We start from the raw sequence: 18,089 nt of genomic DNA, 5'->3' as shown, positions 1-18,089 counted from the left end.
AAGTTAACGTAGACTTTTTAGAAGTCTTATCAAAATGAGCCGGGCTAGAATGACAATATGACAATTTTGACTTGACAATCTCAAAAATGAGATTAAAGTATTGTAAAAAATGCGTGGACAGCTTTCGCAGTCTTTCACAACGTTGACGCAGTGTAGTAAGAAAATGTAAGTTCTTTAGACTTTGACGTTATAAAACTTCTTGCACAGTTTCATAGTAACTGGCCTGAGTAGTAGTGAGTAACGTTCAGACCGGTAACTTCCATAGAAAAAAAATCGCCATACGAATATCGCTTATAGATTTTCACAGTTACTTTTTTAAAAAAAATTGTGAAATTCTTGGGGCTGTGACATCGTCTGTTATGCCGAAAAAGATTTGTGGCTCCGTATTCGGTACATTCATTATTTAGTTTGTTTAAAAATCCGGGACAAGAAAAACAACAGGATATTACTTTGCACTCTTTTATTTGGGTGATATAACCTTATTTTGAAGACGAATCACATATCTGTGCCTTTTAAGATTTTATTTATTATGTTGCACCAATCTCAATGTTAGGTTGAAGACGTAGTTCGCTTTCTCTCGCAATTTAAACACTAACTATTTATTGAGTTCTGTCTCGGATTTTGGAAACCTATACAATTGGACGTCCTACGTGCCTACTTTCACAACTCATTTAACTCACAACACAGCACTTATTGTAGATAATTGGAAGCTATTAATCACAGGGCGGACACGCCATACAAAATACGCGTTCTTGAATCTACATAGGCACGACGACGTCTGTACACGCGTCAATGTGTGCGTAAGACACACAGGGCTGACTATCGCAAAACCCTAGTACTATAGGGTATGTAGGTATGGCTTAGATGTGTAAATAAATGTAATCGTTAATCATATATTTTTATTTAAACCTACTTAAAATGTGTCTGTCTATGTATTTAAGCATTATTATTATACATTACAAATAATTACAATAAATATATGACTACAAACTTGAAAGAATTATTCGGTACCTAATTAGTTATTTCATGTATTAATCGCGATACTTTTAGACAATTTGTTATACAATTAGTATAGTGTGTGTAGATAAGATATATATTGGTCTATTGATAGGAGAGAATTAACAAATCAATTTTACAAATACCTACCTACTAATATAAGACGTCTATTAATACATTATAGGTACACACTTTTAAACCTAGGTATTGGTTTTTTCCTCAGTTACCTAACACCTAAGTACATTGTACATGTTGCTAATTAAAGTTAGTTAGGTACCTTACCTACCTTTTTTCGTCCTTCGAAAATCGAAAAAAACTCCTTTTCTTATCTTTGGCTGTTGACAAACACCCATACAATGCACAGTATATCACCATTTCGCAAAGTTATTGATCCCGAACTTAGTGCCGTGCGAGTGCGACGGTGCGACCGACATACATCGCGTCGCGCGCCCGACTGCTTTCCTGCGGTTTTCCTGCAATCTGCGCTTGAGGGGTGGGGTAACTCGAACCGGTGCGGGGCGGAGCGTGACCATTCTGTTCGTCAGTACTATTATATATTCTGTGCTATTAATACACCTTCAAACGTTGAGATAATAAGCTACGGAAATTAATCAACGCAAAACTTCACTAGGTCAACTTTGAAACCTTAATAAACACAGAATAATAAGAGATACTAATAAACATTGTCGTTAGCATTGACATGACAAGTGACAAGTATGATGCGGTACGAGGCGCGGGGGACGTAGAAGTTGTCATTTTCTATAATTGAACCGTCAGAGACAATGCGAGTATTTTTCTATGAAGACAACCGGCCGTGACTTTGGTGGTTTTTGACGTTTCTTGATGCGAGCGAACGATCGAACGAAACCGACTGCGGCCGACCTAGAAAGCAACAGGGCTACTCCGAAACTCGAAGTTCGTGTCGTGCGGTCCCTCTCGCTCTCGTATTAAATAGTATAAGTATCAGGGGGACCGCACGGCACGAACTTCGAGTTTCGAGTTTCGCAGTAGCCCTGCTGAATTTCGTCAATTTAAAAAAAAAAACTCGTATCTCAAAATCGATAGCTTTTCTGAGTGCACTTTAAGTATATTGAATCTAGGTTCAATTTTGTTGACGTATTGATTTGAGATACGAGATTTTTTCTAAGTAGTGACGATATTATAGGGAGCTAGAAAGAAAAGAAAACGAACAAACAAACGGAACGGAATTGTTTTTATTTTCCTCTTTTCCAGTGTTTGGTATTTATTTGATGCACTCATTCAAAAGGCAATAAAAATTAGCCCCTTAGTTAGTTGCTTCAAAACACCCTAAAATGGCTTCGCCACTGGAACAGTTTGTTAATAATGTGAGAGCCATGTCTGCATCAGGTTAGTGGAGCTTTACTGTGTACTATACACTTAATTATTATTTAGTATCGTAGGTTGTAGTGTTCTATTCGCGGGGTTTGTTTCATTTCAGTAACCGTAGCGCACTAACCTTTGTTGCTGACATGAAGAGTAGTGTGCTGTGTATTTCGTACCATAACCCATTTTGTAACTGTGGGTCTGTAGGGAATATGGATCACTGAGGTCCTGTTTTTGCATATGATTGCTTATAAATTGTATGATACGTGATACATTTTCTAACACAAATATATCTGATTATACATTAACAATTATCTTCCGTTTTATATATTCAGGCAACTTTCGAGAGCTATGTGAAATAATCGGAAAGTCTGATGAAGTTCTACAGAGGAACAGTGCGCACCTCACCACTGTTTTGGAAACACTGGACATTCAGCAACACTCTCTGGGTGTTCTTGCAGTTCTTGTTGCCAAATTTTCTTTACCACCAGTAAGTAAAACAACTGGAGTGGGGATCTCCAAACTATTCACCCAAATCTTCAGAGGGATTTAGATATATATTGAGATCACTCTTGCTCTATGGAGAGATGTGTTATGCCCCTATAGGGCTTGAAAAAGTGCAGTTCTAACAAGAACATAAAACAAAGCATTAATAAAAAATATATTTTTCACATTTTTTTTTTCAGGGTACGAATGATGTAGACAGAACAACTATGTTTCAACAGATCCATGATTTTATCAACAACTGCAATGGTGAACAAGTGCGGTTTGCACCAGATCTATGTAAGTTAATTAACATGACAAAAACTCATGCAATTATTGATTTAAACAAACAAATAATTCACTATCAGACTATATATTTTTACAAGCTTTTATTTAGTTTCACCTGTCCCGATGATTGTCATCAAATCTTGCAAATTAAATTTGATCTACTTCCCGGTTACTGATTGAGCTGATATTTTGCATACATATGTTAATCGCATGACAATACAATAATCTGGTAGTGACATCCTGGTAGTCAGGCCAGGATTGTCTCCGAAGAACGGAACTGTTCAATGGTTAATGGCATCGACTTGAAATTTGGTATGCAGATGTAGTTTGGGTGACAATGCAAGTAGAATTGACAAAAAGTACAGTCAGCAAAAAAAGCTTGTATTAAAAATGATTTTTTTACCAAAAACTTATTTCACTGCCTGCTTTTTGTATTTGTTTTATGGTTTCTGTTTACTAACATTATTTTTATTATAGCCATAGGGAAAGGTGATTAATAGGGATTATTTGCATCTTTACTAATAACTGATTTCATGTTCCAGATGCAGACCTTTGTCACTTGTTAACGGATCATCTTGTTGACCTCAAACAACCCATCAAAGGTATTGAAATTCTGAAAAAGGCCATCAGGAAAATTCAACTTTTTGACTCTCAGCTGACATCCATACATGCAGACTTGTGCCAGCTTTGCTTGCTGTCCAAATGCATGAAACCAGCTATTGAGTTCTTGGACACAGATGTCACTGGAATTGGTTCTGAGGTGATGCATTTCTTTTTATATAGAAATTTAATAAAACAATGACAAGCATCATGAAACTTGAGCAGCGTTGCTCTTCACATAAATACCGGGCGGTGGTGATCTCTTACCATCAGGAGACCCACTTGGTTGTTTGCCATCCAGTGGAATAAAAAAAAATGTATACCATTGACCAATGGTAATTAAAAGAGATGATTAGTAACAATGCCACAAAAGTGCTTTTTTTTATTCCACTGGATGGCAAACGAGCAAGTGGAGACCCACTCCACATCAGGAGACCCTGATGGTAAGAGATCACCACCGCCCATAGACACCTGCAACACCAGGGGGATTGCAGATATGTTGCCAACCTAGAGGCCTAAGATGGGATACCTCAAGTGCCTCAAGTGCCAGTGATTTCTCCGGCTGTCTTTCTGTCCATGCCGAAACACAACAGTGCAAGCACTGCTGCTTCACGGCAGGATTAGCGAGCAAGATGGTGGTAGCAATCCGGGTGGACCTTGTACAAGGTCCTACCACCTGCAAAAGCTAGTCAATGTATGGAAATTCAGAGTACTGATGTATTGCTAAACAACAGACTGATTTCCTACCTTAACAAGAATAAAATTATTGCACCTAATCAATTCGGCTTCAGAGCTGGTATTTCCACGGAGGATGCCGTCACAGCTTTCCCTAACTCCCTTGTTAGTAAATTAGATACTAAATTACACAGCTACGGCATCTTCATGGATCTTTCAAAAGCCTTTGACACTGTCTCTATCTGTACTTTTATATCGAAGTTGGAAAATATCGGAATCCGTGACCAAGCTCTATAAATTTTACAGTTATATATACTCCGTACTATACTACGCCAGCACTCACTGTTGCCTCTCGACAATATAATTTCCCAGAAGCGACGAGGTCACCCTGTATGTAAAATCGACCACTGCCGTACGGCGTTTGCTTGTCGACAGAATGCTGCACAAGGCTCTCGTCTCTACAATAAAATTAATAACTTGAAATCTATCTACCCATTGTCAAAATTCGAAGTGAAAGTCAAATTACAGAATTGGCTTCAGGGTCTATCTTACTATGATACAGAAAATTTGTTTGTAAAGATAACTTGAGTGTTTGGGCACCAATATCTACACTTAAAATCACAATGATATATCGTCCTCAACTATTACAGTTAGATTGTAAGTATCCCACCTTTCATCTCATTGAAAACTATCACTACTGAACCAAAATTCTTGTCACCGAGGGATGACGTCCTATTATTATTTTTGTCATATATTTCATTTTTACTACTGATTAATGTGCTGTTACATTGTCCAAGAACATGTTTGTTTAAGACATTAATTTCGGACGAACTCAAGCCCCTAAGGCACAGGTTTAAACCTAGTTTAGGGGTTGAAAGCTCGACCACTTACTTAAGATCTTTTTGTACAAACTTAAGAAAGTTTATGTTACTTGTAACACTTCTTTTTGAGTACAATAAACATTATTATTATTATTATTATTTATTTATTTATTATTGCAATGAAAAAATAGAATTCATGTATGATATGAATATGAATCATCTGTATTATGTTTGCGTTTGAGTGTGATGTATTTGTGTTACGAATTATACTGACCTCAGTTACGAAAATAAAGGGTTAAGACTGCTTAAAGAAGATTTTAGACATAACATTCACATTTTTTTAATCAATTCAATTTCATTAAATCATGTACTTACCTATTGGAAATGTCTACATGAATGATAATAATATCAACAGATTTTTTTTGCTTTACCAAATTAAGTGCTTTTTTTTTTAATTTTGTGGGAATTTTGGCTACCCCAAACTGCCCTCTTTCGTGGTAACCGCGGTTGCTTAGTAGACAATTATGGGAGTATGATAATTAATGGGCATGTTTTCTTTTTCAGTTGGGTGGAAACAATGATTCCAAGCATTTTCTCCTTTACTATTACTATGGAGGAATGATTTATACTGCAATGAAGAATTATGAAAGAGCCCTCTATTTCTTTGAAGTAGTAGTCACAGTTCCTGCAATGGTTGTGTCCCATATTATGCTTGAAGCATATAAGAAATACATTCTTGTCTCACTTATCTTACATGGAAAGGTAAATTCTTATTAATTACAAGTTTTATTTTAGTGCTTTTTAAATAGTTTTGAATAAATAGACATGTGTTCTAAGAGATGTTGACCAAAATAATCTTTGAATGAGCTTTTAATATTTTGACATATCTACGAGTAGGTACAGCATCATGATCACTTACAAGTTTGAAACATTTGGGAAAAATAATTGTACAAAGCGACAGAGAACAATGGCAAAATAAATTACAACACAATTTTGTAACAAACTTTTTTTTAATTGAAGAATTTAGTGTTGCAAGTAGATTTTCAACCTTTCCTTATAGGCTACCCAACGAAGGAAGATTAGGGGAAAAAACTCATGTACCTATAAGCGAATTTTGGCATAGTTGTAAGGAATGATGTTTTAAACCACATACTAAAAGTACTGATGGGTGGGGGTGGAGCTTACAGGGGGGGTAAAGGTCTCATTTTTTTAGTTTTTCGTAAACAACTAAACGCTCGCCCACAGAAAAAACAGTGGCGTGCCTAGGGTATCAGACTATGGCAAGCCGAGAGATATGTTTTTAGTATTTTTTATAATTTAATGTACCTACATCCATCTTGTTGCCGTAAACTTCAATCTTCAGTTTGGACGAGCTTACCAAAGCGCACTGAAGGCATGCTATTACTAGATAGAAATTTACACTACACTTGGGAGTCCACACAAGGGACAATTTGGTCCGTTTCCGAACTCATTCTCTCCCACAGGCACTGCTGCACACACCGCACTAAAACCAGAATACCTAAGCACTTATTTATTTTTTGAAATGATTGCATCAAATCACAACGCTACGCTACGGCCCACGGTTCGAAATAAACAATCATGAAGTTAGTTAAAAGTTATTCATCTCGCCCGCGCACTTGCGTTCCAAACCAAACGCAACAAACTTAAGCCGTAAGCCAGATTCAAAATTGCAAAGAAAGTGCTACATATGCAGCTATACATAGATATTTGCAAAACTAACGTTTTCCTAAGTATGAAGAGAGCGTTTGGAAGCCCCGTAAAAGCCCACGAGAGCGAGCGAGATGTCATGCTATTTACAATGTACGCCACTATCGCCGCGTAGACTCGCCGCGCCGCCGCCGATCGCAAGCAGCGCCACTAGCCATGCCGCGGATTACTTATGCAATTCTTAGTATTTTACGTAAAATAAAGCGCGTTAAATTATTAAAGTGATTTTATTAGAAACGAAACGGAAGTGTGTGTCCGGATTGGTGACGAAAACTTGGAGCAAGTGAATGAATATGTGTACCTGGGATCTATGTTTACTAGGGATGGAAAGTGTGAAAGTGATATTGAAAGGAGAGTAAAGGCTGGTAACGTAGTGAATGGAGCGTTGCACACCTTTATGAATAGCCAGAAAATCTCCAAAAGAGCTCGTCTGGCTGTGCATAGAGGGGTGCTGGTGAAAGGCATCAGAGTAGAATAAATGCGGTAGAAATGAGAGCGTTAAGAAGTATGTTAGGTGTGAAACTGAGTGACAGAATTAGAAATAGTGCGATAAGAGAACGCTGTGGTGTAAATGAAGGTATAGTCACACGGATTGAGAAAGGGATGCTTTGATGGTTTGGGCATGTTGAGAGAATGAATGAAAACAGATTGACTAAGCAGATCTATAAGACGAGCGTGAATGGGAACGTTGGGAGAGGAAGGCCTAGAAGAACGTACCACGATCAAATCGGGGACGTTCTGAAGAAAGGTCGGGTCAGGAGTACTCTAAACCGACGTGCATGCATGAAAAGATTGATGAATGTAGAGGAAGCGAGAGTTGTATGCCAGAATCGTAGCAAGTGGAAGGATGTAGTCTGTGCCTACCCCGTTGGGGAAGAGGCGTGATTTTATGAATGTATGTATGTATGTATTAGAACTTTTTTTCTCGTTTGGACGTTGTTCGGTTTATAAGGCAAGCCCGGCTTTTGGGCTTCTATTTACATATAGCCAAGCCAAGTAATCTACATAAAATTCTCTACAAAAAAGATTCTATCCATTTTTTCTCTGAGATCATTTCACGAGAAATGGCGGGAAGAAGATGGACAATAAAAAATAAGGACATTTCTTTAAGTATGGCGATAGATGGACGTTTGTTACTCTTTCACGCAGAAACTACTGAACGGATTTGCATGAAATTTGCCATATGCCTTTGAATGATGTTAGGTGCAGACACTTAACGGCTTTTGAGTCTTATTTTTCAATTTGTTTCAAGTATTTATTAACACTTGTCTTTTGTCTTTAAATATTAGTTTTAAGGTTAGTCAAGCACAGTAGGTATCTAAAGCAGTAGCCAGTCTGTTCAGTGACACTGACATTCGGCATAGGCCACAGATGGGATATGACATGACAGTTGGCAGATTGTGCATATCGACGTCTGTGGTCTATGGATGGTTGAGTGGTGTGTCGTCTCTTTCTTTTACTGTGATGTTTATAATTTATTCTTGTGCACGTGTCTTTTGTCTGGTTTTGCGTTCTGTTTGTTTTCATTATTGTTATTTAAATTATTTTACTTTCTATTTGTTTCTTTTTAGATTTACTTTTGAATTTATGTCGCCTTCCGTGAAGTCGCCAAGCGGTCTCAGCGGAAGACCAGCGTTGGCCTCTACGGCCAACACTATGCTGAGCTGAGACCGTTTCGCGATTTCGCAAATACTGTCGTTAATATTTATTTTATGGTTGTTTTATTTTGTGTACTTACTTATAATATGTATTTTCGAATTAGCGAATAAACGTTTCTATTATTCTATTTCTATTATTATATGGGTAACATATACCCTGTATTAACATATTTGCTACTTTTCTCTTTGCCCGTGACTTCGCTCGCGCAGAATTAGTATGTACTTTGAAACCTTTTGATCCCACAGGAACCATAGATTATTTTGGAATAAAAAGTAGCCTATATGTTAATCCAGGATATTTATTACCGGTATGGCAAATTTCATACAAATTCGTTCAGTAGTTTCTCCGTGAAAGATTAACAAACATCCATCCATCGCCATACTTAAGGAAATGTGCTTATTTTTTTATTACAGAATAGAATAGAATATATTTATTTGCAAAGAATAAGTAGTTACATAAAATATCATTAGTCATTAGGTGGTGTTGAGACAATAGGCAGCTTATTCTGCTATTTCTAATTTTTTATAGCATGCAATTTTTTTATTTTTTTTGTCCATCTTCCCGCCATATCTCGTCAAATATTAATCTCAGAGAAAAAATGTATAGAATCTTTTTTGTAAAGAATTTTATGTAGGTAGATTACTTATGTCATAGAACATTTCATGCTGTGGGCCAGCGTTTACGAGTTATTTACGAAAAACTAAAAATGGGACCTTCACACCAATCAGTACTTTTAGTATGTGGTTTAAAACACCATTCCCTACAACTATGCCAAAATTCGCTTACACACGAGTTTTTTCCCCTGAGAGGCAGTTTTTGGTCTTCGTTGGGTAGGCTAGTACTTACTAACGTGTAGCAAGTCGATTTTCAATCATTCTTTGAAACATCAGGTTACTTCAAATTATTTATGTATTGTTTGAATTTCTAGATCCTGCCTATGCCTAAATACACATCTCAAGTTGTAAGCAGATTCCTAAAACCATTGTCCATGGCTTACTACGAACTGGCAACTTCTCAGCATGCGGCTATAAAGCATCGCGAGACTTTCGTGAGGGACAAGAATATGGGGATTGTTAATCAAGTAAGTGCGTAAATAATTCGAAAAATAAAATTAGAATGTGACTCGCATTAGACAATTTTTCACAGAGTGATAATTTCTGTACTTGTGTAGTAACTATTGTGAGAATAATATTTTTTGTCTTTGTTTATTCTAGGTATTAAACTCAATGTACAAAAAGAATATCCAGAGGTTGACAAAAACATTCTTAACTCTTTCACTGAGCGATGTCGCGTCAAGAGTGCAGCTCGCAGGTCCAGCGCAGGCAGAGAGTTACATACTCAACATGGTAATTTGAAAATGTAATTTGACACAAATAACAAAACCATGCTGTAAATACAAAGACAGTAATTATCGCATGATTTTACTGTTACTTTCCTTCACTTAAATGTTCTTATTAGATTGTTTTGAATTTTATGAATAATTGGACACAATTGTCTTATTTTCCTTTTACATGACTTGTACTTTACCTCAAAGGGTCTCTACACATTACACCGTATCATGCCTTGACTGTAATAGGAACGTGTCTGATGGAGTGTCAAACGGAATGTCAAACGCGTTCATGAGACGCGACGGCGACGATTGGTTACGAAACATGCTAGTGGGCATAGTCTACTTTTCGATACAAAGAATACTTATAGGTATTTTTGCCTGACACGTTCCTATTACCCTTACGGTTCTACTCCCGACACCTATCAACGTGGAAACGGCTTCATCACGGCCACATAACGGCTGATCAAAAAACACATGCGCACGCCATGAGAGCGACGATGTGACGGGAATAAGAGCGAAGATGTATCGACGGGAAATGGTTTCGCTCTTATTGCGTGGACATAAAGCGTCCTATGATCGGTCAAAGCTGATTCCGCGTCTATAGATGTGGGGGGACCATTAGTAACAGTAATTGACATCAGTAATGAAAACAGTGAAATGGCCCAAGCCCAAGATTCATAGAGCATTTTCGAAGCATTCCTCATCATCATCATCATCATCCTAGCCATCATTATTAGCAGTCTCTTTCCAAAGAACGATGTGCAATCTTTAAGACCGGGTACTGTATATAGGCTAGGATGATGATGATGATGATGATGAATGCTTTGAAAACGCTCTATGAACCTTTCACTTGCTTGGGCCATTTCACTGTTTTCATTACTGATGTCAATTACTGATACTAATGGTCCCCCCACATATGTCAAGGCGTAATCAGCTTTGGCCGATCAAAAGACGCTTTATGTCCACGCAATAAGAGCCAAACATTTTTCCATCATCTCTTATTCCCGTCACACCGTTGCTCTTATGGCGTGGACATGAGTTTTTTGATCAGCTGAAGCCGTTTCGACGTTGCTAGGTGTGGGGCGAAGACCCGAAATTATTTTGGCTTCGTAGAGCGTTGTCACACACTACTTATGTGATGTTTGTCAGTCGTTGTACAGTGCAATTGAATACGGACGCATTTAGATAAAAAAATATAATAAAGAGTTGTTGAAACCCAGCACACACACACGCACGCACGCACGCACGCACGCACACAAACAAACATCACGCCTGTTTACCCCATTTGGGAAATTTAGGAAGGCCAGCAAAATTTTCAATTGTATGATGACATCTTTAGGAAAAAGAGGGAACTATCCTTTTTGTAGTAAGTTGCAACAGCTCTCTATAGATATCTTCTGCGTGAGAGGCCATAGATCAAACCACTCGGCCAACACATTTCAAAGCATTGGGGCACAGGAAAAGACTATTACCCCCTTATTCATAAAACTTAACAAGCCTATGTTAACTAACAAATGCTTTGTCCCTTTCTAACAAATACAAATGTCGAAGTGACAGATAAGAAAGAAAGAAAGAAAGAAAGAAAAGTTTATTTTGGCTCCAAAATGTACCACCTAAAACTAAGACTAGAACTAGCACTAAAACTATGTTACTAGGTGACACGGCAGGATACCAAAAAGGGTCTCCACTCAGCATGTGTTGCCGCACATTATGTGCAGTAACGCTGGTTTTCTGTGGGGCCCAAAGGATAAACGAATTTTAGCGGCATTTTAACTAAAATAGGTTTGACTGTCGTTTATGAATAAGGGGGTTAGTTTATAACTTTTTAATTTAATATTTACGATTCTAGATCGAGGAAGGCGAAATATACGCTATGATAAACCAGAAGGATGGCATGGTGGTATTCCTGGACAGCCCGGAAAAGTATGCATCTCCTGAAACCCTGTGTGTGCTGGAGCAACAAATGGCGGCATGCACTAAACTGCACCAGTACATCCAGGAAATGGATGAGCAGATACAAGTTAATCCTCAGGTGGGACACCGTCTTCATCATAGCCTTTAAACACTTTTACTCAAATTAAACTTTCCATTCAATTCTTATCTGAAACATGTGGATATACATATACAGGGTGTCCCGGATACAGCTTGCGGCATAAGTTAGCTTGAGTATTGCTTATGATGATTTGTAGTGTTCTTAAGCATTATTTTTTTTCATATAAATATTTCAAAATTAAAATATTTATTATATTTAAATGTCTTTTAAACGACCATGTTTTTAAGCTAATGTGCTGACTAGTGATCCTGTATTTTTTATCATTTATTTTTCACAATAATTGTAGAAAGTTATAAATTCTGTACATCACAACTGAGGAACAAAGCGTGGTTGAAAATTTTCAAAAAATTAGAATAGTTGAAGTATGTATCTCGAAAATGTCCCTAGTGCCTAGGATAGGACATCATAACAGGAACACATCATCATCATCATCATCGCCACCATCTCAAAACTGGTATCACTTTTCAAAAGATCATTTGTCTGTATTTGGTAAGTATACCACCCCCCTATCTGTCCCTTAAGTTTTTCGTGCAGGTTGCGGGCCAGCCTGTATAATTAATTTCTTTGTTTTCTCAGAGTAAATTTGAGTAGTATTAAGTATCAATGATTAAAAAAATAATCCTTCAAATATTGGAAGTAAAAGATTATACTTTTCTACATTCACAAAGCCTCGTGTCGTGTCATTTGCTATTGGTACAATTAACAACTATCAACATACTTAAGCATTTTTTTTACTATTTCAGTATGTCAAGAAATCGGTTGGAAGTCATGATGAAGATATGCCAGCAACTAGCCAGAACTCCAAAACAACATACTCAATGTAATTTATTCGTCCTGTGATGTACATAACCATTTCTTAATAAAATATTCTAAATTGAAAACATACCATTTAATCCCAACAAATTGATTGTAACAAAAAACTACAACTAACTAACTGTACTATATTGCTTAAAAATATGGTATTGTTCATTTAAACTGCTTCATGAACAGCCTCAGTAAAAGCAGTCATACTCTCTAATGGAGTTTGAGGAGTTATTCCATGGCCCAAATTGGCAATATATCTGTGCTTGCCAAATTTCTGCACCATGTTAATTGTTAATTTCCTGATCTCTTCCTGTAAAAAGAAGAACATAATTATTATAAAACATACAGGATATTCCAAATAGTGTTCATAATGCATATTACATACTGGTGTTTTATATAAGTCTTGGGGATCCAGATTGCCTTGCAGTGTGATGTTTTCTCCAACAATCTTCCTTGCTTCAATAGGGTCTACAGTCCAGTCGAGACCCAAAGTTTCATAGCCTAGTTTGGCCTGTATGTCTAATGAGTGTCCACCTCCTTTTGCAAATACTGTCTGTAGATAAAATTTTAATGAGTGCTCTACATATAATATTGTGCTTTTACTCAGAATTACTACTTTTCGAAATGCTGTTATAAATATCAAGACATTGATGTCTTACCATTGGAACATCCTCGAGATTTTTCTCCTTTAATTTTTGTTGCACTCCAGTTCTGATATCTTTTAGATATGGAGCTGAGAATTCAATGAAATGTTCCCTTGTGAGATGGTCAGCACTTGACTCAAATACTTGAAGTAGTTGAGCACCACTTTCAGCCTGAAAATTGTGTAAATACATATTAGTTTAATTTAACACACTCTGGGTTTCCACTTGATCACTTAAGATTGTGTGAGACAGCAGACATTATTAAAATATGAATATTATTACCTGCATAACTAAGTAGTCGATAATAACCCTAGTTAGTAAACTAAGCAGCTTATGAACATCTTTTGGGTACTTCTCTAACCACTCTTTGGTTTTGGACATAGTTTTACTTCCGCCACCTTCTATCATGTATCCCATCAATGTGAACTGAAATTAATGTAAAAAAATATATAAGTTGGGCATATATATGTTGTAACATTTGTGATATTAAAATTATCTATAAAATTGCTACACTAAACAATAATTTTATAAGTAAAGATATGTTTCTATTTATAAAATTAGTTTTTGTTACAAATTTCATTTTTAATACAAGCTTTTTGTTGACTGTACTTGCATTGTCATCCAAACTACATTTCCATACCAAATTTCAAGTTGCTGTCATTAATTGTCGAGGAGTTCCGTCCTGCGGAGACAATCCTGGCTGGACTATCAGGATGTCACTGTCAGACGATGTGATTGTATTGTCACCGATTTATATAGGTATGCCAAATTTCAACTCAATCAGACTGCAGGAAGTGGGTCAAATTTAGCTTCTAAGATTTGACCCAAACAAATAAATAAACAGGGCAAGCTAAAGAAAAGCTTGTAATTATTAGTAGTGTAGTAATTTTACTGATTACTTTTTTAGCATATGACAAACACACAAACACTTCATACAAAAAATTTAACATAGGGTTTTTTTTTCTACTGTTGGGTATTGAATGTAAGCTAATAATGAGCCTATTCCATATATACATGCATATTTTTATACTTCAATTTCAATGCAATAATAATATAATATATCATTGGCACTTATCAAATAATATGATAGTTTGCAAAAATCCTTGACTTTTAAGGTCACTAAAGATATAATACTAAATTGATAATGATAATAGCTGTACCGGTGCTCCAGTGAAACCAATTAATGGCACTTTTCCCTCGATCTTGTGTCTTGTGAGAGTAATGGCTTTGCCCACATACAATAATCTTGCCACAGCACCTTCTTCTTGCAACTGATCAATTTCTGATGGGCTGGTAAGTGGTTGTGGGAAAACTGGACCCTAGAAAAGATATTTATACTGTAAATTCGATATCATCAATTATTAAGAAACGCAGTAATTACGAAATTAACTAATTTGATAAAGCAATACCTACCAAACCTGGATGCATTTCCACAATCATGCCCAGAGCTTGTGGTATAACAAGTATGTCACTGAAGATAATTGATGCGTCCAGTTCGTATCTTCTTAGTGGCTGGAGTGTTACTTCGCACGCGAGCTCTGGCGTCCGACAGACCGTGAAAAAATCGTGCTTCGCTCGCACTTCCTGAAACTCCGGTAAATACCTCCCAGCCTGACGCATCACCCATACAGGGACCTTGTCGACTTCTTTTCCTGACGCTGCTCTCAGTAATCTATCATTTTTTAGTTTAGGGAAATCCTGAAATGACAACAAATCGATTGAGAATAAAAACTTTAAAAAAATCACAGAAAATCTTGATAATAATTATAATTGCCTTATTGATGTACTCCATGGCTACTGTATCAATGGATGGAAATGTTCGCAAGTACTATAACGTTGATTATAATTAAATAGTAGTCACAAACAGCATTATTACTCGGCATAAACTTATCGAACTTGAATTTTAATTGTCATTGTGACAGCACAGCACTGAACTGACAGCATGTTTCAACTTAAGTCAATGTTTAAAACGCTCACTTATTTTTTGCCAGTAGTAGACTTTTTTATATACTGGCAACATTACGTTGTCCGTTGCGCGGAGCGGCCGCGCGGCCCCTAAAGTTAGCCAAGTTAGACAAAATACGAAATCAGTCCTTAGAAAAATATTACTTAATGTTTTCGTAAGCTACGGAACCCTATCTTGGGCGTGTCCGACACGCTCTTGACTGTTTTTAAGATATAATGTTCGACATTTACATGAGCAATAATCGATTTTAAAAAAGTAAATCAGAGACTTAATGATAATGATAAAGATGACATTGTCATGTTTGCATCTCGAGGAAACAATACGTTTACGCTCTGTTTTTTACATTTTATACAAGTATATTTAGTAATAAGTATATTTTTGTCGACCAGATGGCCTAGTGGTTAGAGAACCTGACTACGAAGCTTGAGTTCCCGGGTTCGATTCCCGTGACGGGGCAGATATTTGTATGAAATACGAATGTTTGTTCTCGGGTCTTGGGTGTTTAATATGTATTTAAGTATCTATATAATTATATTTATCCGTTGCTTAGTAACCATAACATAACACAAGCTTTGCTAAGCTTACTTTGGGACTAGATCAATTGGTCTGAATTGTCCCGTGATATTTATTTATTTTATTTATTTGTACCGTTGTCTGAATTTCACTCACTTGCAGTAGTGAATTGACTAAAAATTTGACATGCATAATTTACATAAGTACCTATATAGGATGAATATGCAAGTACAGTCACCAAAACAGGCTTGCATTAAAAATATTTTTTAATCTGCGATTAAAATTTAATTTTTAATAAGTAAAATAAACTTGTATAAAATGTAAAAAATAGAGCGTAAACTGTATTGTTTCGTAGAGACTTATTGATTGATAATTTTTTTGCACTAACGCTAACAATTATATAAGTACAGGTCTTAATTGAGTAGGTTATTAACTACATATAAAATTTAACCTAGATTAAGTTCAATTGTGTACTAATAATTATTTTTATTTCTTACGCACTGTAATTGTGTAAATATTTTTTTTTATCTTGTTTTAACTACGGAGTTAAAACAAGACTAAACTACCCGACATTTGGTCTGCTGGTGGCTTAAAGTTTAACATAAATAATACATCTAACTAATTTCCAAAGTTGATCTAAAGAAAATAATATTTTTAGAAAGAAATATGCGGGGCGATAAAATATACAAAGATTGCGAGATGTTCGTCTACCTGCGCCTACGCTGCTATCAAACATAAAAAACTCAAATGAGAGGGTCCGCGATAGTTTTTGTCAGAATGCAAGCGACACAAGGCGACCTTTCACAATGTAGATTTTTTGTATCAAACCTTTATCCCACTTTCCTAATAAAGTTTATTCGCTTGAACCCAAAAGGGTAGCAACTCGATTTCGTTTTTGAAAATGAGTTTTACCAAGCTACTTATATAGGTACTATAATCTTCTGGTTTAGAAATTTATGGTGCATACACATATAAGAGAATTACGTTATGCAAATTATTGGATATTTTTTCCCAACTTATAAAAATGACGTCAGCAAGTTAAGTAGGTAACTTAACTTGTCCTACGAAAGTTACAGAAATAATCGTCCGCGACTTCGTCTGCGTAGAATTCGTTTGTAAACTTCCAGCAGGAGCTAGCATTTTCTGCTATAAGACGTACTGCCTATTTTATATATGTAGGTACTAACTAGCTTTTGCCTGCGACTTCGTCCGCGTGGAATTGCATTTTTCCGGGATGAAAAGTAGCCTATGTCGTTTTTTGGCCCATAAACTATCGCTATGCCAAAAAGCACGGCGATCCGTCGCTCCGTTTCGACGTGAAAGACGGACTAACATACAAACACATTTTCGAATTTATAATATTATAGTATGGATGTAATACGCTAGTAGTTTTACTCATGTCATGACTATTTGTTTATCGCGCGAACTATGCAATTTTCCGAGATAAAAATTATCCTGTGTCTTTCCCAGGGTCTCTAGAACTAACTCCGTATCAAGATAACTAAATCTTGTCAAGCGTGATGAGGTAGCAAACAGGTACTTTCGCATTTAGTTTTCGCGAGTTAAATACGTCCAAGTTCCCGATCTCTACGTGTCCCGCGTGGAAACTACAGCCAAAGCCATCTCATTCTAAGAGTGCCTATATGCCTGTGCCCTTTACTGGGAAGTAGGTAAGGCTGAGATGAACTACGTCAAAATTAATAAACTTTTAATCTGAACGTTGAATGGATTAGGAATAGAGTTGCATCCATATTCATGTCACGAGCGTTTTTGCAGGTAGGTAGTACTATAGTGCGGGACACAGGTGCTACTATGACTTGTGCATTCTTTACAATACATAATACGCACCCCGTGTGACGCGGTTCGGAGGTCGATCAAATAACTTCGCTTCATTTAAAGGAGGGAAGCTACTTTACGTAAACTAGAATAAGTACTATAAACTGTCTTTTTTGATCAATAAAAATGTATTGTAATTTTTTACCTACAGAATTGAAGCCAGTTCTGGCTGAAGCCACCAGGCACTACTCCAGGTCAGTGTGGGAAAGTTTTTTTCAAGAAAGAACAAAAGAAATATACAAAAGATTACACGCAATAATTTAGACAGGTCCCGTTATACCGAAAAAAGTTAATTTTACAAAAACGTTAATGGTTCGCGTATCTGCAATTCTTTTTTGTAGAGATTCGT

At 36.6% G+C, this 18,089-nt stretch overlaps 2 protein-coding genes across 2 annotated transcripts; one reads left to right on the top strand and one right to left on the bottom strand.

Moving 5' to 3' along the window:
• The first annotated feature begins 2,039 nt into the window (after positions 1-2,039).
• On the top strand, positions 2,040-12,858 carry CSN3 (COP9 signalosome subunit 3). Its single transcript, XM_074108353.1, has 9 exons — positions 2,040-2,364; positions 2,676-2,830; positions 3,027-3,123; positions 3,654-3,871; positions 5,772-5,969; positions 9,523-9,675; positions 9,809-9,940; positions 11,774-11,956; positions 12,721-12,858. The coding sequence occupies exons 1-9, from the start codon at positions 2,310-2,312 to the stop codon at positions 12,799-12,801; spliced, it is 1,272 nt and encodes a 423-aa protein (XP_073964454.1). The 5' UTR covers positions 2,040-2,309; the 3' UTR covers positions 12,802-12,858.
• Positions 12,852-15,337, bottom strand: Urod (uroporphyrinogen decarboxylase). The gene is made up of 7 exons (XM_074108362.1): positions 15,200-15,337; positions 14,839-15,123; positions 14,586-14,744; positions 13,708-13,851; positions 13,441-13,596; positions 13,167-13,334; positions 12,852-13,091 (listed from the first exon to the last, which is right to left on the bottom strand). The coding sequence occupies exons 1-7, from the start codon at positions 15,215-15,217 to the stop codon at positions 12,948-12,950; spliced, it is 1,074 nt and encodes a 357-aa protein (XP_073964463.1). The 5' UTR covers positions 15,218-15,337; the 3' UTR covers positions 12,852-12,947.
• Positions 15,338-18,089: the final 2,752 nt, after the last annotated feature.

The sequence above is a fragment of the Choristoneura fumiferana genome, chromosome 2 (genome assembly GCF_025370935.1).
Source record: "Choristoneura fumiferana chromosome 2, NRCan_CFum_1, whole genome shotgun sequence".
Classification (NCBI taxonomy): domain Eukaryota; kingdom Metazoa; phylum Arthropoda; class Insecta; order Lepidoptera; family Tortricidae; genus Choristoneura; species Choristoneura fumiferana.
The sequence above is the reverse complement of the archived record's forward strand: the minus strand, read 5'-3'. Positions and strand labels throughout refer to the sequence as shown.